The sequence below is a fragment of the Lactuca sativa genome, chromosome 3 (assembly GCF_002870075.4).
Source record: "Lactuca sativa cultivar Salinas chromosome 3, Lsat_Salinas_v11, whole genome shotgun sequence".
NCBI lineage: Eukaryota > Viridiplantae > Streptophyta > Magnoliopsida > Asterales > Asteraceae > Lactuca > Lactuca sativa.
In genome coordinates, this window is record NC_056625.2 from 62,894,305 (window position 1) to 62,917,718 (window position 23,414).

Genomic DNA, 23,414 nt, shown 5'->3' on the forward strand with positions numbered 1-23,414 from the left:
AGCAAGCGTCTCGCAGATGGAATCTTTGCTTCGATGAGAAAGTCAAAGAGTTTGGATTTGTACGAAGCGAAGACGAATCATGTGTATGTGTCAAAGCCAGTGGGAGTGTAATAAGCTTCCTGGCTCGGGAAGTGCTTCGCTATGAAGGACCTCGGAGAGGCTTCTTACATTTTGGGAATAAGGATAGCAAGAGAAAGAAGTAAGAGACTAATTGGACATAGTCAGAACACTTACTTGGAAAAGGTACTAAAACGTTTTAGTATGGAAAACTCAAAGAAGGGAGAATTACCGATACAAAGTAATGCCAAGTTGAGTAAGACTCAAAGTCCGAGTATTGAAGCAGAGATAGCAGAAATGAGCCGAGTACCATACGCTTCTGCAGTTGGATCAATCATGTATGCCATGACTTGTACTCGCCCTGATGTAGCCTTCGCTTTGAGCATGGTTAGCAGATATCAAGGGAATCCTGGCAGAGCACATTGGATTGCGGTAAAGAATATCCTTAAGTACCTTCGGAGGACGAAGGAATGGTTCTTAGTCCTCGGAGGGAGTAATAACTTGAAGGTGTGAGGGTATAGTGACGCCAGCTTTCAGACCGACAGGGACAACTACCGTTCGCAGTCGGGCTGGGTCTTTACCCTGAATGGAGGAGCAGTGACATGGAAGAGTTCCAAGTAGGAAACTGTAGCTGATTCAACATGCGAATCAGAGTACATTGCAGCGAGCGAAGCGTCGAAGGAGGAAATATGGCTAAAGAACTTCATCTGTGATCTTGGAGTTGTACCTGCCATAAAGGAGCCCATGGATATTTTCTGTGATAACGAAGGAGCAGTTGCCTTGATCAAGGAACCGAGGGATCATGGTAGATCACGACATATCGATAGAAAATATCACTTCATCAGACATCGTGTAGAAGAAGGACAACTCGTAGTGAAGAGGATATCATTAGAAGATAACCCAGCAGATCCGCTTACGAAGGGACTGAGTAGGGTTAAGCACTTGCAGCATGCTAGGAGTATTGGGCTGAAGGATGATATTAGCATAGATTAGATAGTATTAGAAACGTGTAATAGATAAATGTAATTAACATTTGATGATTAAATAAAGGAGTTTTATTTATGAGTAATGTTACTATCTTATGTTAATTGTTTAGCTATTGTTTCACTTTGCATGTTTTGACTTCCAGAATAATTGAATTTATTAGGAATAAACGAATTGTTCAAATGCTCCACAATCGTTCATATGTTGGAAGTAGATATGAATGAAGATTGTTATGAATTGGTGTGTAGATTGTCTAAATGGTGTTAGACATAGCAAAGGGTTGCTGCAACATTCATGAGTGCTTATGAACTGGTTTTGAGCATTGGAACAAACTCGCGCTTGCTGGAATCACCATATGGAATATGATATAAAAGGGTGATCGCAAGACGATAATATCATATAGTCTTAAAACCTAGATATATTGTTTGTTATTTGTTAATTGATTGTACATTGATAATGCGAAAACGCATCAGTAACTCGATGTTATAAAACGCATTGTTGTGTATAGTTGGTTAATGAATAAGTAAATGCATATAAGTCGAAGTTTATCTGTGACTTTTATCCTAAGAAGGTAAAAGCGATATCTCGGCCGCTCGATGATTTGATTTGACTTATGTGTCGGGCCCGGTCAGAACTGAATTGATGTGTTCGATTAAGTTCTATGTCAAATAAATCAGAGATTGAGAAACCTAAATGCTAGACTAATCATTCCATAGAATTGTCAGCATGATATCTAACAGAGGACTGTACGATCCCTTATCTAAAGGACAAGATTGATTAGATCAGAGTTTGACAGCGTCTTTGAGAGCTACGATTGCAAACCGAATTGTACTTGTGCATATAGTTACTAGACTTATCCAAGTGGGAGACTGTTGGAATAGTGTCTAAGGCTGCAACTATATTAGACAAGTATTTGACCCGGTTGTGCATGGTCCTTTTGGGTTGCCTTCACCATAGCAACTTGATAGGATGATTTATTAAGAGAGAGTAAATATTATTAATATATTTTTAGAATAATATAAAGAGTAATATATTGTTATTTGATTAATATAAGTCATAGAATTAATTGGAATTAATTTGGTGACTTAAAGAGATTAATTAAATAAGAGGGTATAAACTGTCAATTGTTTGATAGTTAAACTTTAGATTGTAAATCCATATAGATATATAATGGACGGATTCTAGAAGCTAGGATAGCTTCAAAATTGTCCAAGGAGTTATCTATGGAATGGATTTGGATAGCCTTAAGAGAAGATTATCCAATTAGGGTTTAGGTTGTAACCCTTAAGGAGTCTACAAGTATAAATAGACCCCATGGCTAAGGGAAATCGGTACTTCTTCAAAAGCATAGAAACCCTGGCCGATTTCCTCCCCTCTCCTCTCTCCTAAATCATCCTCCTTGCTATTTGGTGTTTGTAAGCCATTAGAGGAGTGACAATTGTGACTCTAGAAGCTCCAAGACAACAAGATCAACAAGGAATTCAAAGGTATGATTCTAGATCTGTTTTATCATTGTTCTTATTCTTAAATAGTCATTAGAAGTCTTGGATTCAAAGCATGTTTAATTAGAAAGCCTAGATCCAAGCATTAGGGTTTTGCATGCGCACACAGGAAAGTTCTTATGGCTAAAACCCATCATCCGGGAGGATTACTGAGGGAAGTATGGATAGGTGTGGAAGGTAGTATTGGGCCCATACTACTGAAAGCACAGGATCCATACTCGAATCAGTGAGAGTCTTGGAGAATCTAAGAAACTTCAGGGGAGAGTTCGTGACCCAATTTGGGGACAGAGGATGTCCCAGTTATTGCAGCTTAGTCATTAGCAAGAGAGCTAGCGAGTGTGACAGGGTGTCAGACCCTGAAGGATATGATTTCCAAGAAGTTGCAGATGCGAGATTGATTTGGAGCACCCTGGAAAGAGAGGTGCGTGCCAGGTGCGTATAGTAGAGAGTCCCGGGAAGAGACCCATGACTTCTGAACATCAGGTGAAAGGCCAGCAGGGTCTGAGTCAGTGCAGCGCGTACGAGAAAGTACACAAGGGATTTTGTCACTCCAAGGGTTTAGGCTGCTACAGGGTAGCAGGATTGGTCATATCAGCAGAAGGTGACCAGTATTTCCCCAGACGTTGCGAGTATGTCATCTTCTATTGCTACTAGATGGATGTTGGGGATACGTATCGCGTTGGAATTGTGAGTGAGTTTGGATAAGTCAGACCTTGGGTCGGTTTTTCTGCTAGTGTTTGGGTTACCAAGGATCATATATGTCATCCTGCATGCCGAAAGGTCCTTGATGAACCCAAAGAGGAACGCATCTTGCGGAGTGGGTTCCGCGCATACCGTTATCATTCGGATCTTTGTCGGGATCTATGTAGGAGTATTATTTAGAGAATACTCGATCTGGGTTGGAGTGATTGTTCTCCAATGAAGTCAGCGTTCAGAGGTTTTATCATGGTTCAGGTATGGTCGGTAATTGTTTATGGATGAACTTTGGAGTTCAAGGCACTACCGTTGCTAGGACATAACTGGTGACAGGAAGAGGGTAGTGTCAGTCGCGGGTGTTAGATGCATAAATGGTTGGTCATTGGATGTTCAAGAGAATTGTATTTTCGCATGGGCCGTGTTCGGTTAGAGTTCAGTGGTACTGCAAGATTGGGAGAGGAAACGAGGATTCGTCGGCTAGAGTGAAGATTAAGGTCTTCAACTGACAGCATATTAGATGGATTGAGGTGTCAGACTGGATCAGATTTCAAGAGTACTCATCGAGATTTCCGAGGATGGGAGATCTCAAGGTTTAATCGGCGATTAAGCACTAGCATTGGCAGGCACAGGTTGTCATCAATGGGATATTAGGAAGCGAGAAGGATTGGAAATCCTTCAATTCTTGCGTGCAGTGAAGACTCAGTCGAATCCAAGTGGGGGAGAGACTTTTTATAAAGTTCTCCAAATGTGAGTTCTGGTTGCACGGGGTGCAATCTCTTGGGCACCTTGTCAACCAGAAGGGTATTCTAGTTGATCCGGCCAAGATAGAGGTCGTGACGCAGTGGGAGATTCCGAGGTCTCCATCCGAGATTCGGAATTCCCTGGGCCTAGCGGATTATTACCGGAGATTTATACGGGACTTCTCCGAGATTGAGGTTCCTTTGACCCGACTGACCAAGAAGTCGGTGGCCTTCCGTTGGGGGCCTGGGCAGCAAGCAGCCTTCGAGACTCTCAGACAGCGGTTGCACGAGGCACTGATTCTCACCCTGCAAGAGGGTGTAGATGATTTCATGGTTTACTGTGACACTTTGATCATGGGTATGGATGTGGTACTGATTCAATAGGGTCACATGTTAGCAGGTTTTGGGAACCAGGTTAGAGTTCTGGTTAGGACTCAAGTTCAATGGTGTGTTAGGTCGAGTGCGTGTTCGACCCGGTTTGGAAAGTGTTGTAAGACTACGGGGGTAGCCGTAGCATTCACTAGCGATCAGGTAGTATGGAAAGTGTTTTAAGACTATGGGGGTACCGTAGCATTCACTAGCGATCAGTTAGTATGGGAGGTGTTGTAAGACTGCGGGGGTAGCCGTAGCATTCACCAGTGGTTAGTTAGCATGGGAAGTGTTGTAAGACTACGGGGGTAGCCGTAGCATTCACTAGCGGTCAGATAGTGATAGAGTGTTGTAAGTCTGCAGGTGTAGCCGTAGCATTCACTAGGTTGATAGATGGCACGAGCGTGTTGTTAGAATACGGAAGGAGCAATAGTACCCACCGGTTTGGGTGCAACAGTGAGGATATGGAAATCCACGGATTGGACTTCGGATTTACCCAGATGGATTAGATCTGGTTGATCCAGTGATAAGACTGTAGGAGCGCCACTACAGTGATGGGATCAGGAAAGCAGTGGATCGTATAAGGTTGCTTGTGATATAAGGCTACCATCGGTTAAGTAGCAATCACTTTTAGTCTTGGATTTGATGATGACAGGATTCAACGTATGGACCCGATCGGTTAGATCAGAAAGTAGTAGAGTCACACTAGCATGATAACTAGTGGCAACTAGTTCCAGAGAAGGATCGTTTAGATGTCGTGTGAGGCGACTAAGTGGGGAGTCCTTTGGCTCCGCAACCGGGTGGAAACCCAGTATTTCAGAGGATTGGTAAGCGAATTAAGACCCAGGAGGTCTTGGTAGCTTTTGGTAAGCAGCTATGTAGCAACGTATGCCACTTCAGGCGCTTCAGTGTTCGAGCAGTTTCAACGTTTGGGCAGTGATAGTATGTGTGTTTTAGTTGCATATGCGCATGGAATAGCTGGTTTATTGGGGAGTGACAAGTCACCCACAGTAGGATTAGCTGAGCCTTAGCCGAGAATAAGTGATCTGCAGACGTAATTGGGTTTGTCACCTAGGTTTATGGCGGGAACCACATGCTATTAGAAGTTAAGTAGTCAGTTGAGGGATGAACAGACTAGATTCATCGATAACGATTTAGTATGAGTGGTCTGTCAGGGATTCAGACCATCTCGAGATAGCAGATTTCGGATAGATTACATGTGGTCTTGTTGCAAGGAATTCGTTCACCTACATATTGTAGGGCTTTGCGAAGATTGGTCACGGCTACCCTGGGAAGGCTAGGGTGTGCCCAGGAAGATGACTATGTTACTAGAGTGGCTTGGTATGTAAGGATTGGTAAGGAAGGATTTCGAGGACGAAATCTAATTTAAGTGGGGGAGAGTTGTAAAGCCCCGTTTATTTATTAAATCAATAAATAAAATAATGAGCGAATAATAGCCCTAAAATAAATAATTGAAAGCTTTGGGGGGGGGGGGGGGGGGGGTTAAAGATATGATTTCCGAATTTATTATAAAGAATTTTTGAAGTTAGGGACTCCATGGTAATTATTTGGACGTAAATTGTAGAGGAAGTGAAGGGACAGGGTTTAAATGGTAATTTATAGACTTCCAATGAAAGGATTTTATGGAGGAGGGGCCGAAACTGTCATTATGGAAAAGATATGTGAGGTACCGGGTATATAACTCTTCTAACGGGCAAACCTTACCCCAAAACCCTCCCTTATGTTTCAGCCGCCATCGTCGGGGTTCTCTAGCCGTCACCCTCCCCATCTTCAATTCTGGTAGCCGCACCTCCCTCCGATTCATGTTTTCGATCAGCGACGATGCCAAGGACCGCCAGTATCCACCTCCTCGTTCGACTGCCGCCGTTTTTCCAAAACCCTCTCAACCGCCGTCGACGACGACGATGCTGGAAGCCACTGCCGTCGTCGCTTGGTTCTTCCTCAACGACTCCCGGCGACGGATCTCCTCTCCTCTCCGCTCCATTTTGTGTTGTTGCTACGCCGCCACTGTCGCTCCAGCCGTTGTTCCGATGCCAGCCTCCAAGTCGAAGGCTGAAGGCCGCCGTTCACGTCATGTCTCGCATGTATCGATGGGCTGGGCAGAAGATTAAGAGGAAACGTCGCCACCACCTCTGTCATCGCTAAGACCCCGTCGCTGTCGCCTCTCCGTGACTCTGCCATCGCCAAACACCACCAAGAGAGTGGAGGTTCTCCTGTTCCGGGAAATACAAGGGTGTGGGTGTGTTTTCTGTGGTTGTGTGTGTGGATCCTCATATGAGTATGTATGTATAAGACCGGAAAGCATAAAGGAAACCCACCAAGGCTGGTGGCTGCCGCCACTCGCCACCGCCGGCGACCGCTAGGTGGCTATGTGTGCATTTTATTTTGATGTGTTATTTTGGGTTAAACATTGTAAAATGTAATCGAAGATTTGAATAATAAAAGAAAATTAAAAACCACCACCTTACGGTGGTGGCTGCCACCTCCCGCCGCCACCGGCCGCTGTGTCGGGTGGCGGTGTGCCTTGTCTCGATTGTGTTGATTCGTTTGGAGGGTTTGGAACCCTAATGGGCCCAAGGAAGCCCTAATGGGCCCAATATGACATAATGGGCTTAATAAAACCTTAATGGACCCTAATAAAGCCCTAATGGGCTTAATGATATTCTAGTGGGCTTAATAGGCCCAATAAAGCCCTAATTAATCTAAAAGCCCAACAAATTATTTAATGGACTAGTATGGGGTTGGAAACCCTAATTAGGGTTTGGAAAACCCTAATGCCATGAAACCCTAATTTGGGAGAATTAATCGGGACACACAAGAATTATTTAATAACTTGAGATATTAAATAATAAACTTTGGCAAAGATTAATCTAAGTGATAATGGACTTAATGGATTAAGTCCTTAATGGGTTAAGTAGGAAACTTAACCCTAATCATCATTTTATGTGAAACCCTAATTTCACTTGGGTTTATTGTTAGGCCTTTCTATTGGGCCTCGATGTTTGGGCTATTAAATGGACTATCCAAGACCAAACAAATGGTCTAGAGTAATTTAATGGGCCTAGGGTAAGGCCCATGTAAGGGACTTGGGCCCAATTTGGAAAATTAGGCCATAGATGGGCCATAGTTTGGGCCTTAATGATTATATGATGTTGGGCCTTAGAATGAGACCATGCATAAGCCTAGGCCCAATTTGGAAAATTGGACCATGTGTTGGGCTTTGATTCCTAGTTGACTTTGGGCCTACGGATTGGGCCTTGGGCTTGAATAAGCCAAGTTGGGGGTAATGTAGTAATTACCCAAAGAATGTACTTATGGTTATGTATTGGGACCCAATTATTAATTGGGTGTTATTTTGGTGTTGATAGTTCGGGAATCTGTCAGCCAGCAGCTGGGGTCGAGTCTGCGGGACTTCAGCAAGTTTGGGATTGTGTTTTCAGGACTTCAGCAATGTGAGGTGAGTTACCTTCCAGTAGCGGTGGGTCTACGGCCACAATGCCGGCACACCAGTAGGAGTTGTATGTTAGATGATTGTCTTTGTGATATCATCTAGGTTTGCTACTACCTGATATGTTATATGCTGGCATGATATGTTATATGTGTTAGTAGTAGAGTTCGGTAGTTAGGACCGAAGGGTAGGTCAGACACCCCAGATATGTCTGACAGCATGTGATGATATGTTTATATGTTGGCATGATATGTTATATGTGATAGTGGTAGTAGGAGGGGAATAGTCCCCAAATTCGGTTGTTAGGACCGAAGGGTAGTTCGGACACCCCAGGTATGTCTGATAGTATGTTTGTGTTATGATATTTGTGATAGTAGCTAAGTGTGGGCAAGGCCCGTATCTCAGAGATAGTGGAGTGTGGGCAAGGCCCGTATCTCCCAGCTATCGGATTGTGGGCGAGGCCCGTACCTCTATGAGTGTGGGCGAGGCTCGTATCTCCTAGCTGTTTAGTATATGATTGTATATACTTGTATGTTATGGTTTAGTAGCTGAGTGTGGGCGAGGCCCGTATCTCAGAGATAGTGGAGCGTGGGCGAGGCCCGTATCTCCAGGCTAGCAGAGTGTGGGCGAGGCCCGTACCTCCATGAGTGTGGGCGAGGCACGTATCTCCTAGTTGTTCATTATATGATTGTATGGTATGTGGTATGATGGGGGAACTCACTAAGCTTCGTGCTTACGGTTTTCAGTTTTGGTTTCAAGTACTTCGTGTTTAAAGGAAAGGAGCCGGCTTGATCGCAGCGCATCACACTATGGTTTTCCGCACATGAGATCTTTGGGACTACACTCTGATATTGTTTTATGATAACACGTTTGATTATTTCTACTCGGTTTTGACATGACATGGTATTACAGATGTTTTATCACACTGTTGGTTTTATATTGACGTATTTAAAAATGAAAATTTTGGCCTGTATTTTGGGATGTTACACATTGGCTCGTTCTAGTTCCGAGGGAGTAGCAGCTTGGATCTTGGAAAGAGATTTGAGAATGAGGTCGGGCTTGGAACTAAGATTCACAACTTTCTGATCAAGTTACATATCAAGGTCTGCGACTTTCAGATCAAGTTTATCAACTTTGGAGTTGGCTAAGGCAATGTTATCTCAGAGTTTCAACAGGGCAAAATGATATGCAACATATTCATCGGAGGATCCGGTGTCTGAGGTGGAACTTTAAGATTTTTGTCATCTTCATTTTCATTGGAATCATCAACTGGAGTAAATTGAAATTTGTTATCTTGATCGCCTTTCAAGGTATCTTCAGGAGGAGGAGAGGAGTGTTTGTTACCTTCAATATTTTCTACTTCTTTTGATTTCTCGGAGGAGGAGGAGAGTTTGAAATCATAATGAGGTTTCAAGGAGGAGGGTTTCTGTAGAAGATTGAAAGCAGTGGGGATTGGAACAACACCTACTAAAGTGTTATCATCTTTAAACATGATCTCATCAGAAAGATCTTCTTAGCATTTGGCTCAGGAACTTCTGCACTTGTAAACGTTAGAGGATCATCTTCAGTGCTGCAAGGAATTGGAACCTCAACACTTAGAGTCTTCTCCAAGGCGTTGATGAATGGTTGAAGCTCCTGAGCTGTTTCTTCATTTGATGGGAAGGTGAAAGGAAGACGACTTTGGAGAGCTCGTTGACGCATAGAAATGAGTGTGTATTCAACTTGTTCTTTGGTGAGCTCCAAATGTCTTATATGAACCCAGTCAACAAAATCAGACCAATCGGTGTCAAAAATGCCGATCGTCCTTTACCTGAAGCAGGTATCAGACCAGTTGTGGCTTTTGAAGTAGGAGAGACTAATCCAGCTTCGAAAAGCTTGGAATTAGAGGCGGGGGCCCCTGATTGTGCTTGTGAAGAAATGAGAGGGATTTCCGAAATGACCCATGAGTGTGTCCCAGGGGGCTTCAAGGGACTTTGTTCTATACATGTACCATCTTTTTTAGAAGATGGGGGTAGATTATGATCAGACTCCCTATGTGTGAGTGCAAGTAATTTTGAAGCTCCGAATGGTACTTCAAAAGAGTGGCTGAGTTAGGTAGGTTGTGATCTAGAGTCAAATCGATTGCCGATTTATGAATCTTGTTGAGAGAATTCACCAACTTTGGTTCTCTTTTTGGTTCTGACTTTTGAAGGAGATGCCTTACATTTGGCAATCTGTTTGATGCGTCCTCCAGAGTTGGTGGATTTGTTCTCATTAGAGGCGGTCTCATCCGAGATCGGGGCAAGTTGTGTTGGGTCGAACACAACCGAGATCTCAAGATGATGTTTGAGATGTGGTGAGCTGGATGGAACTATGAACAACATATGTTCAGGTAAACGTCTAATAGGTCTGAAGGTAGATTGATTCGGTAGCCTATAAGTTTTAATAGCTTTGAAAGAGCAATATACCTCTTGAATGTCCGAATTGAGTAGGATGGCTTCATGTCTCTCAGAGTAGAGTTGTTGTAGCGTCATAGCCCAAAATCTTGGACTCAAAATCTCATTCGGCTTCCTCTTGACTGTAAACTTACAAAAATATTGCCATAGCACCTCCGGTAGGTCGACAATGTTAGCTCTTCCAGTAAAGATGTTGTATACCACGTAGAGCCAGTCTTTACTCATGGTGTATGTACCTCCATGTTTGTCAGATAAAACTCGAAGAATCAAGTGCATCAAGATATTCCAAAGGCTAGGGACGATTGATTTCTTCCTTTTCCTTGAACTCGCCACTGTAATCGATTTGGACCAGAAACGACTAAAACTCTTCAGAAGTTGGTTCCTGAACTTGAAAACCATTGGGGTTTTCTGCAATTCCTATGGCTTTGAGGAAGGTAGCTTTGTGAACCGGTACAATTCTATCGTTTGTGATCTTCGTTTCAAGAACATATTTGTCGATCTTCACTCGTTTAAAAGCTTTGTGCAGAAGTTGTAGATGAAAATTAGGGTTAGAGATTTTGGTGAGAGGAACAACAATAGGATGGCAGGAGATGAACTTGATCATGATGCATATGGATCCATCATAATCCATGGGATCGAGAGAAAACAACTGGGTTGTATCTCTGAGAATGAACTCAGTGGAAGATGACGATACGAACCCCTTTGATGACTTCTTCTTGGTTGTAGGTTTGGAAGTTTTGGGAGCAAATTTAGAAGGAGTGGAAACCATTGCATATGTTTTTTTTTTTTTTGAAAATCTTTGAGAAACAGAGTATAAAGGAAAAACTCTAAGGAGATGATAACCAAAGTGAAAAGTGGAAACAATTAGGATTCAAAATCCTTATATATGTTGGATGTTCCTGGTCGGGTCGAAGAATGAAATGATGAAACCTATGGTCTTTCATACCATACATAAAGTCATATGTAGTCAGGGATCAGATAGACAGTCGAACAGATGACCCACCCGAGAGTGAATAATCAGACAAGAACATCACAATCAGGCATTAGACCAAGAGTTCTTAGGCTATCCAACTTAAACTACATAGTACCCAAGATATCTTTACCACATAACCATGTAACATAAAAACATATTAGATACTAAAATATTCATACCCTTAGCAACAAGCCTTAACTAGTTACATTGTTATTGACCACTCCTCAAGTAAGTCCTTTGATGGCCAGTCATACATAATCATGATAATTGGTCTACCCTAGTTACCCTAACCAAACATAACTCCTAACAGTACCATACAATCATTCAAAAAGACCCTGCCCGTCTAGCATACCAAGACACCAAGTGTCCTAAATTGCACATACATACAAAGGAGTTATACTAGCCACTAACATACTTGTACTCTAACAATACTTATATCCTAACATGTAAAGGATATACAATGGGATACATGGCATAATCAGAAACTCACTTGAATCGTAGAACTGAAGAAGCACAACATCACTCTAACTCCTTGCACTGATCAATCCTGTAAATTGACTAATCACCAAAGGATATGAATCCTCAGACAAGATCCCAAATCCTCCAAGTTTGACCCCCAAGTCAAACTGGTCAAAAGTCAACATCGAAGGTCGACAAAGTCAACGCCACATCGTGGACTCTCCTTGGTCATGTGGTGGGAACGCAAAGTCAAAATAGTCAACATGTAGGGCATTGCCATGTCGTGGGCTCACCTTGGCTATGTCGTGGCAATGCCAGGACAAAACAGTCGTTGATCTAAACCTCACCACGTCGTGGCTATCCATTGGACACATCGTGGCCACTGACAAAGTGCCATTTTTCTCATTGAGAGCTTAATCCTTACAAATCAAGGCTCATACTTCCAGATCTACTTCTTCTCAACGACTTAATGGATAAAGTTTCAAGGCAAGATCCTAAACTATAAGTCCATTAAGCTCTTAATATGACCAAAACTTGAACATGGGACCAAGAACACTCAAGATAAGACCCATTTTCTCCATTAACAGAAGTTCATGACCACAACAATCCCATAATAAGCTCTGGAGTTCCCCTAAACTCCAAGAACTTTCAATAAGGGACCACAACCACTCATTAAAGACCTTAAACATGAATCTTGAAAGAACAAGGTCAAGGTGCAAGCTTTTTACCTCCAAAGGTCCAGAAACTTGAAGAAGATGGTGGATCTAGTCTCACTCTATTCTTCTTTGCACTAAGAAAGAGTTCCTTTCTTTACAAGCTTCACCAAGACAAGAGGAACTATTTCAAAATCAAGCCACCAAGCTCATAACCATGGAAAGAGGCTAGGTTTTCTTTTGGAAAGATGAAGGCTGAAGAGGATGCACTAAAATAGGAGTTAAGGTGCTTAAATATGGATAAAACCCTAAAAATCCATGGGCTTGGGCTGTCGTGCTTGCTACATCGTGGCGCTCACCCAAACACATGATCCTCGTCTTTGCATGCAACGTCGTGACACTCCATGCATTACGTGGTGGCAATGGTTTTCCTCAAAAACCATGCATTAGACTCCTTTATATCATCCACTAATGCATTCTAGGAGACGAGTGTTACAATATGTAATTAGTAATATCCTTTTATAATGACTCTTGGGTAATGATCTGTTAACAAATATATACCACATGAGGATACAAGTAGTATATGTAGACCACCCCACCCTTTCCATGAACTTACCACCCTTAAGGGTCTCTCCAATTCTAGTTGACCCAATATTTGTAGTAATTGGACCAATACCCAAATCAAGGGCTTCTTCTAGCCCCTCTTTCTGGCCTACCTACTATTGGACAACACCAATAACCATATCAACACAATAATGGTTGGCCTAATGGCCAACAACATGTAGTCTTCGACCCACTTACATTGGCTCTTATACACGGTCAAGCCTCTACGTTACTCATTCATTTACGCCACCTCTATGGACTTTGTTCATACTTGGTGTCATCATTTAAAGATCAAGAGACTTCACTCTTGTTAATGTTTAATTTGATATCTTTGGTATCTAAGAAATGTAGGACGATAAATGGATTATGGAGCCATGTATCATCTTTATGTTAATGCAAGTATGCTTAGTTATATTACTAATGCTATCCTTCTAAATCCAAATCCACATTGTACCCTTTCTCTTAACCACATTCTCATAACCCCCCAAATAAATAAAAAATCAATTTATGTATGTTTTTTACTTAGGATAACAAATGTTCTAGTGATTTTGAAGAATTTTAGATTTTATATGAAGGATTATCGGACCCGTCAAACCCTCCTTCTATATTACATCACATGTGATATTTTTCTCATCACCAAGTCAACCCCTCAAGCTCTTTCTATTTCGCTCCATCAATTTGACATAAGCATCCTGTCACTACAGTCATCCAATTTTTCAACATTTAATTCCTAATAATCTTGTATGATCAAATAATCTTCAAATTGGTATCAAAATTATCAATTAGGCAGACATGTTAAACTACCGTTTTCTTTGTCTTAGTTAGATGCGACTTGTCATTTATGCATGTTCCTCAATATTAAAATCTCCTAATATGTTCCTACTTGTCATTTACACATCTGCTAAAACATTCTTTCATTAATATATAGTTAAGACTCTATATCTCATATACATTGTTCTATAATTTGCTTGATATTCCTTATTAAGCTCCAATTCATAATTTCTCTACCAAATACCTTATCATTAAGCAAAATTCATAATGTTTATACCAAATATGTCATGACCTAACAATAATAGTCATTTTTAATGTATCTCACATTGGTACGGTACGATCCTATAAGTGACTATATATGTTGGAGTTCACCTTCTCTCCATAAATGTTATTTTAAAGAGACAATCTTAGGGTCCAAATATATCATAAATGTGGCTTGACACATCCCTTGTCTATCATCATCTACCATTCGTCGCTGAAGGGGAATATTATTATATCATATATTAGTGTGACACGAATATAAGTAAATATATGTTAAAGCCCACTTTCTCTCCATAAGGATTCTGTTGGAGAGACAATATTGGACTCAACATCATTTATGACAGTTGATCCGTATACAACAATTTTTTTTCATACACAACAATTGGTGCTTTAAAATGTTGTATTGTACAACTATATAATGCATGAATTGTTGTGTATAGCAAAAAACTGTTGTGTACGAATCACTTCCCATCATTTATCTTACAAAATGTACCATATAAGTTTTATTTTTGGGTAAAGAAAAATCTTCGGAATATCTAAAATATATAACCTCATATTTCGCGAAACTTTTTGATGTATACAAGGTACCAAAAGCAACAAGTATCCTAACGTGACATGGGATTTGTCAATTCAACCATTTTGGAGAAATATTTATAATACTGAATAAAAAAAATTGTTAGCATATAATATATTACGCGTTTACATTGTTGTTTTTATTAAAACAAAACATTATGAAATAGTGTAAATTAGACACCAACAATGACATATTCAGTTGACCTTTGTTGTTTCACCATAAAATGGCAGTCCATTGTCGTATCTTCATGGATAAATGTTTCAAAAAACTAAACATCATATTTACTATAAAGAAAGTAAAGCATTTAATAAGTAGTTACTAAACATCATATTTACTGTAAATCCAATTTTGACATTTGCGAGCCATACATTTGGGAACACGTCTATTGCATCTTCCCCACCAATAATTCAATTTCAACACCCACCCCACCCATAAGGACACAACCACAAACACAATAATCTTTTTCTAATGATTTCTGACGTACAACTCTTATTGCATGAAGTATAAGTCGTTATAGGGCACTTGTTTTGTGTTCGGTTGTTCTGATTTGTTTCAAGAGTAAATTAACCGAAACTTAACCTTGATCAAGAAACTCAACTTATGCATCGTCTTTTATTGCATAATATACAAGTTATTAAGACATTTTATCCATTCGTTATTATCACGTTACAATTTGTATGATGCAAGGTACAAGTCGAACTAACATGATGCTATTGATTGATAAAAACAAAGAAAAAGACAGCTTAAAATTATTTAATAAAATTAGTTATATATCTCAAACCCTGTAATCCAATCATTTCATTGATTTATCTTCATAGCAACAAGAAAGAAAAATGGGAGCTCAGTGGTCTAAACAAGTGGAACGCCGGAAATTGATCGCCGACGAGAAGAAAACTTTAAAAGATCTAGAAGAGAGCTCAGGCTGCGTCTTTCCCGGCTGTGATCACCGCCCAGCCGACCGGAAAAACTGGATTTCCGGCCTCAACCCGGAGAAAGTTCACATTAACAAGATTGTTTGGCCAGGAACCCATGATTCCGGAACCCATAAGATCGGAATCAAGATGGTTTCTCGACCATTCGCTCAGTGTCAATCTTTATCCATTTACCAACAACTCGTACTAGGAACACGTCTTCTCGACATTCGAGTCAACGAGAATCGGAAAGTCTGTCATGGAATCCTCGCAACATTCGCTATTGACGTTGTTATCAACGACGTGAAGAAGTTTCTATCAGAAACTGAATCTGAGATCATAATTCTTGAGATCCGAACTGAATTTGGTCATAATGATCCACCGGAATTCGAGAAACACTTGGAGGAGCAACTTGGTGAATACTTAATCCATCAAGATGATCATGTTTTCCAAAAAACAGTGGCGGAGATTCTACCCAAAAGAATTATATGCGTTTGGAAGCCCCAAAAATCCGACCCACCGAAAGCGGGTAGCCCGTTTTGGAGTTCGGGTTATTTGAAAGATAATTGGATCGACACTGATTTACCTGCGACAAAATTCGAGAGTAATCTGAAGTACTTGGGTCAACAACAACCGGTGACTTCCCGGAAATACTTTTACAGGGTGGAGAATACGGTGACACCACAAGCAGATAACCCGGTTTTGTGTGTGAAACCGGTTACGAAACGGATCCATGGGTATGCGAGGTTGTTCATAACACAGTGTTTTTCCAGAAATATAGCGGATAAATTGCAGGTTTTTTCCACAGATTTCATTGATGAGGATTTTGTTGACGCTTGTGTTGGTCTTACTTGGGCGAGGGTCGAAGGGAAGGCTTAAATTAATCTCTTTCAATGGTAAATCAATGTTAATATGTTTGTATTATGCATTAAAAGGCATTGTTTCCTTTTTGTGTTGTAACAACAGTTTGCGTTTTTATATGATGAGTGTTACGTGCAAAAGATTGTTTTAATCCAAGCTATAAAGAAGCTTTTGTTACATATAAGACAACCTAAAAAAATAAAGTCTTCAACCTTGGATTAGGTACAATCGCTCCATTTATGCATATACCTTATGTGTTTTTGCATTAAACTAGGTTTAGAAACTGTCGTGTATGTACTTGAATATTGATTGTATTTGGGTGTTGTGGTAGAATATTTTTTGTTGTTGGACAATCTTTTTCTATTTTGACCATTTGGGACCAAACAAAGCTTTGACCAAATTCGTCCCACCTACCTCCCGAAATCGGCTCCCCACGCATTCCGTGCCCCGACCCAAATATTGACCCGAAGCATGTGGATATAGAATTTATCGGCGACCAGTAGAGAGCCCGTTTCAATAACCAATATTGTGTTTGAGAAAAATATATATATAGCAGTTAATTTTGATCTAAAATATTAGATCGGTAGGCGGATTACAATTTATGTATACAATTTGTTCAACGCAGAAAATAAAAACCGGTTCATCATCACGGCCGGTCCAAACATAGGCGATCCAAACAATCGCCTAGGACCTACGTCTTTAAGGTATTGGAGAGTTTGGAGTAGTATTTACGGTTTGTGGTTTGGGGCTTGGGTATTGGAGACGGCTAGTGTTCAAGGTCAGGGATCAAGGAAAAAGCTAGTTCGTTAGTTTCAATATCATAAGTAAGTTCGAGGGTGGGGAAAAAAGCTAGTTCGTTGGTTTCAACGATGCTATTTTTTGCATTTAACCCAACTCGTAATGCTAATAGTTTTAGCATTTAACATAGATAATTAGTGTTGCATTTGTTTGTTTGTTTTTTTTTTGTTTTTTTTTTTTTTTTTTTTTTTGCATGATCATAATGCTCAATTTAACCCATATCTTATTAGTAAAAATTTATGTAAGAAATTACCATTGTAAAAATTACCCATGGATAAAATCTTCCAATAATGGTTGCACTCGAGGGTCATCGCTACTACCACGAGGGTCATCGCAACTACCTGCTGATGTTTAGGCCATTATTTTGTTAAAATCTAAAAGGTTAGAGTAAGGCATTAATCTATGTATCCATCTTTAATGCTTTTCATTCCCTCTTCATAGTCACTTATTTTCTGTCCATCAAAAACTAAATAAAAGGGAAAAAAAAGTAAAAATATTGTTAATCTATGTCTCTCTCTCTTCCTTTTGATCCATGGATAATTTGTTCGATATGCAAGTTAATCGCTCTGTCAAAATCTAGAAGAACTTACAAAATGTAGTCCTATAACTAAAAATATACATGATAGAGAAGATTAGATGGATGAATGTATCATGCTATGAAGACTTGCATTCCTCTGCTTAAAAGACATATAAACAGAAAACAAAGCAAGTGTAAGATGACTTGTTTCATAATGGTTAAGAAATTTGAAACATGGTACTTTGGAAAACTTTTTGTCCATATAATAATCAAGACAACATGTTAAACTAAGACCCAAAATTTCTTCAAACCAAAAAAAATGTTAAACTAAGAACCAAAACTTCTAAATTAACATCATATATTAATTTTTCATCAAAAAATAAGTGACCCTGTGAAGCAGCATCAGTATCTCGCATGAATAGCATAATTTGGTTTCTTCATTTTGATATAGACAGTAAAACCTCAAAACTACATTTTAGCTCTGGTTGCAAACATTATAGACGAAGCAAACATAATAGCCTCAGTGATATCCTAAATTACTTCCTCTAGGTTACCTGATTATCACAAAGTACATAGGAAGAATTAATGGAATTTCAATTAAAATATAAAATTGATGCTGACCATAAAATAGCGCTAAAAATGCATATAAAGAAGAGACACGAACAAACTGTTGGCAATTGCTTCCATGCCCTTAGCTTTACCTTCTTAGGAAGCATCACAGTTCAGCAGAAACATCTCCCATATAAAAAAGTTTCATGTTCAATGGTAAACAAGTAGACCACCAAAAGCTCAGTAGAAAAATCTCCCATATAAAAAAAATCATGTTCAATGGTAAACAAGTAGACCACCAAAAGCTAACAAGGGGGATTGAAATTAAAATATGAGACCAAGACCTTTTGTGGATGATCATTGTCAGGTTCCATGGTTTTCCTTTATAGAAGAACAAAAGCAAAACAATCTCAGTCTTATATCAAAAATACTACAATTAAACATGCCATAATTGGAGTCATAAAATAGATTTTGAATTTGCGAAAAGAAGGGAATAAGAGGCTGCATTAAGAAAACAACTTAAATTATGTATTGAGTTCACCCAAATCAAAGTTACTATTGACACTATAACCATATTTTAGTTTTAGGGTATAACTCCAAACAAATTGAAGGAGTCCCGTCCCAGAAATATGCCAATTAATTATAAAACGGAACAAATAAATAAGAAAATATGAAAATCAAGTACGTGCTTACTCATATCGTAACGAATATAGCTCGTTAAAAGAGGCGGAAAATTCAAACAAAATAAAGCACCATATTTTTCATCCATGTTCTTGTTCCACGTCATGACTTCAATTTCATTCCTATACCTCCATTCAGTTCACCTTCCTGTCACAGTCATCAAAGATTCAAAAAAACTCACTGGATAGAAAAAGAATAAGTATATATATATATATATATATATATATATATATATATATATATATATATATATATATATATATATATATATATATATATATATATATATATATATATATATATATATATATATATATATATATATGTTGGAATAGTGTCTAAGGTTGCAACTATATTAGACAAGTATTTTACCTGATTGTGCATGGTCCTTTTGGGTTGCCTTCACCATAGCAACTTGATAGGATGATTTATTATGAGAGAATAAATATTATTAATATATTATGAGAATAATATAAGGAATAATAATATTGTTATTTGATTAATATAAGTCATAGAATTAATTAGGATTAATTTGGTGACTTAAAGAGATTAATTAAATAAGAGGGTATAAACTATCATTTGTTTGATAGTTACACTTTAGACTATAAATCCTTATTGGATGAAGGGTGGACGGATTCTAGGGCTAAGGATAGCCTCAAATCGTCCAATGCTTATCTAAGGAAAGGATTTGGATTACTTTAAGAGAAGATTATCCAACTAGGGTTTAAGTTGAAACCCTTAAGGAGTCTACAAGTATACATAGACCCCATGGTCAAGGGAAATCGGCATCACTTCAAAAGAAGAGAAACCCTGGCCGAATTTCTTCCCTCTCCCCTCTCTCAAATCATCTTCTTTGCTATTTAGTGTTTGTAAGCCATTAGAGGAGTGACAATTGTGACTCTAGAGCTCCAAGACAACAAGATCAAAACAAGAGATTCAAAGGTAAACTTCTAGATCCGATTTTGTATTGTTTTATACCTAATTAGTCATTAGAAGTCTTGGATTCAAAGCATGTTTAATTAGAAAGCCTAGATCCAAGCATTAGGGTTTTGCATGCGCACATAGGAAAGTTCTTATGGCTAAAACCCATCAGTGGTATCAGAGACTAGATTGGTTTCTATTAAATTATTGCTTGTTTGTTTGAATCTTGTTTGCAAATTTCGAATTTTGTGTCTCTGTGTCATAAACTCGACGAGTCCCATGGTGGACTCGACGAGTTGGCCTGAATCGACAAGTCCAGTTGGGAACTCGACGAGTTCGAGCGTCAGGAAGGACCAGATTCAGGATTTTTTCATATTTATCTTATGGAAACTTGCCTTTATCATATTAGATCAACCTTAATCCGATTTTCTGATATATATGACTATAATCTTGATCTAATTAAAGATATTTATCAACTAATAAAATATTTAATTTCCTTATGTGATAATTATTTAATTATTTTGATTAAATTGGTAATTATCTTGCAAGAAATCTTGAATAAATCAAATATGGATAATTATGGAATTAATTGTTAATTAAAATTATTTGGTATTTGATCCTTCATGTTTTAAATGTTTAAAACTTGTCCTCAAGTTTTGAAATTTATGTTTTGTGATTAAAAGTTTTAATTTAGACAATTTAAATTTCAAACCCTAGATTTTTAAAAGTTTAAAATACGACCCTATACTAATATAATATTACAAGATTAATATATATATATATATATATATATATATATATATATATATATATATATATATGTACGTATGTATAACTAAAATGCTAGTCTTACCGTTAGTAGGCCTCATTCACGAAGTCGATCTAGAAGGTGGGTATAAGGTTGCGGCCTATAAAACAGCGCTTAATGGGTGTACACTCACACCCACCGCTTGCTTAATCGGTGGAGGGTCGTTAGCCGAACGGGTAGGATAGAGCAACCTCATCCTCTCATTAAAAGTATAATATGAAATACAAAGTAACTACATGTTTTTAAAATTTCCCAATCCTAGTTACTTTAGGAAAAGTGAATTGATGCAATCCCATGAAATTACACTTTGCACCCTTGCTAAGAAGTTAGTGGAGCGTGTGTGGTTTACCGGCACACTAATTGGTTCTAAGCAAAGGTGGCAAAGGGTGATTCATTGTTTATCATAGTTCGATGGAGCGTGTGTGGTTTACCGGCACATCGAATAGGTGATTGTTACAATGAAGGCACCATGTGAATTTGCGTGGTAATTCACACCCGCTTTGTGATCCTCGGTATCCCAGTCACAAACAAGAGGGGCATATCGAGATTTAAACATGCCATTGAATAGTTTCAATGAATCTCATCCGAACCTAGGAATTCTCAATACATTTAAGACTTAAAGTTATGTTTTTATGGTGGAGAATTAGTGAATCGTCATTCACTTACCTTCATATTATTTGCATGTTGGATTACGACATCCCTTTTCTAATATGTAAATATTGTTGTTGGATCCTAGCCCTAATTTTTCTTACCGGGTGATAATTAGGGATTCATATTCTAATCTGTCTTTGTCCTTTCTATTTGTAGATGTTGAACGCAAACAACGCTGCTGCTAGTTCTTTTACATTGATGACCCTTTGTCAAAAGGTCACTTTCAATGGAACGAACTTTAGCGAATGGATAAGATACATTCGCACCATTGCTCGCTATGAGGATAAGGAGTATGTCCTCGATGAGAAGCTCGAGAAAATTAACCCTGAAATTGCTACTCCGGCTGAAATGACCTCTTTTGAAACTCATGAGCGCGATGCAACGAAGGTACATTGCATCATGATAGCCACCATGAACTCCGAATTCCAAAAGTCCTATGAGGACATGTACCCGTACGAGATGCATCAAGACTTATTGGAGAGATACCACCAAAACGCGAGACAAGAGCGTTATGAGATTTTCACTAACATGATTTCCGCTAAGATGGGTCATGGAGAGTCTCTTACCGTGCACCTGCAAAAGATGCAAAGGTATGTCGACCGCCTTCGCAAGTTAAATGTTGACTTTGGGGAAAACTTGGCGATCGACATGGTGCTTCACTCTTTGCCTCCGAGCTACAATCAATTTAGGATGACCTACCACATGAACAAAGAGGAGGTCACCCTAAGCAAACTCCAAGGTCTCTTGAGGGTCGCTGAGAGCAACTTCAAGGACAAGTCTGTTGCACCAACTCCCAATCCGCCCGCTGCTCGTGTCTTGGCTATTGGACAAGGAAAGGGAAAGAAGAGGAAGGCTTCGTCTAAGAACTATCGTAAGGTTAAAGCCCAAGATGGTGCCTCTTCTAGTGGGACCAAAGTTGATCCTGCTAAACCCTGCCCTAACCCGAAGGAGGCAGAGTGCCACCACTGCCACAAGATAGGACATTGGAAGAGAAGTTGCCCAGAGTACCTGCAAGCCATCAAGGAGGGAAAGATCAAGCCATCTTTCGCAGGTATATACACAATTAAATCTAACGATTCTAATCATGCTATTTCTTGGGTTCTTGATACCGGTTGTGGTTACCACATTTGCTCTAATGTGCAGGGACCAAGAAGAAGTAGGGATGTGGAGCAAGGAAGGATCAATCTAATCATGGGGAAAAGAAGATCGTCACTTGTGACCAAGATTGGAGTGTATTCTTTAGTGATTAGGAATAGTTTATGTTTAGATTTGAACAATTGTTGCTATTCGCCAGAAATGGCTAGAAACATCATTTCATTTCATGGTTTGTTTAGACAAGGTTTTAGATTTTCTTTTAATAATGAGAATGGTTCTATTTTAGCTTATCTAAATGGTGTCTTTTATTTTGAAGCTATACCATGTAATGGAATTTATGAAACTGTTATGATTGTTGATAACTTAGGAAATGATGTTTTGAACATAGATTCTTCCAATAGTATGGATAGAGCATCCTTGTGGCATTGTCGTCTTGGACATGTCAACAAGAAACGCCTAGCCCAACTCCAAAAGGATGGAGTGTTGGAGTCATTCGACCTTAGGGAAGATGACACATGCGAGTCTTGTTTACTTGGAAAGATGACTAAGTCACTCTTCACGAGTACGTGTGAAAGGGGTGAGGGTCTATTGGACCTAATACATACCGATGTATGTGGACCGTTTAGATCAACCACGAAGGATGGGAACCGCTTCTACGTGACTTTTACCGATGACTATAGTAGATATGGGTATATCTATTTAATCAAGAAAAAGTCAGAAACCTTTGAAAAGTTCAAAGAGTTCAAGAATGAAGTGGAGAATCAACTGGGCAGGAAAATCAAGATGCTTCCGTCTGATCGAGGAGGAGAGTACGTAAGTCTTGAATTCCACGATTATCTCAAGGAGTGTGGAATAGTTTCACAATTGACGCCACCTAGGACACCATAATTGAATGGTGTGGCAGAAAGGCGTAATCGAACCTTATTGGATATGGTTCGCTCTATGATGAGTCGTGCTTCACTATCAATCTCTTTTTGGGGGTATGCCTTAGAGACTGCCGCCCATATCCTTAACCGAGTACCTACTAAGAAGGTTGCCAAAACACCTCACGAGATATGGACAAGGAAAGCTCCCTC

The 23,414-nt window shown here is 39.4% G+C and overlaps 1 protein-coding gene across 1 annotated transcript; it reads left to right on the top strand.

The window, feature by feature from the left end:
* The first annotated feature begins 15,327 nt into the window (after positions 1-15,327).
* LOC111884277 (uncharacterized) lies at positions 15,328-16,458 on the top strand. The gene has a single exon (XM_023880589.3). It carries the CDS (start codon positions 15,380-15,382, stop codon positions 16,334-16,336), a length of 957 nt encoding a protein of 318 aa, XP_023736357.1. The 5' UTR covers positions 15,328-15,379; the 3' UTR covers positions 16,337-16,458.
* The last annotated feature ends 6,956 nt before the right edge of the window (positions 16,459-23,414 follow it).

Coding starts and splice junctions, on each gene's coding strand:
- LOC111884277 (XM_023880589.3), top strand. CDS start 15,380: ATGGGAGCTCAGTGGTCTAAACAAGTGGAACGCCGGAAATTGATCGCC.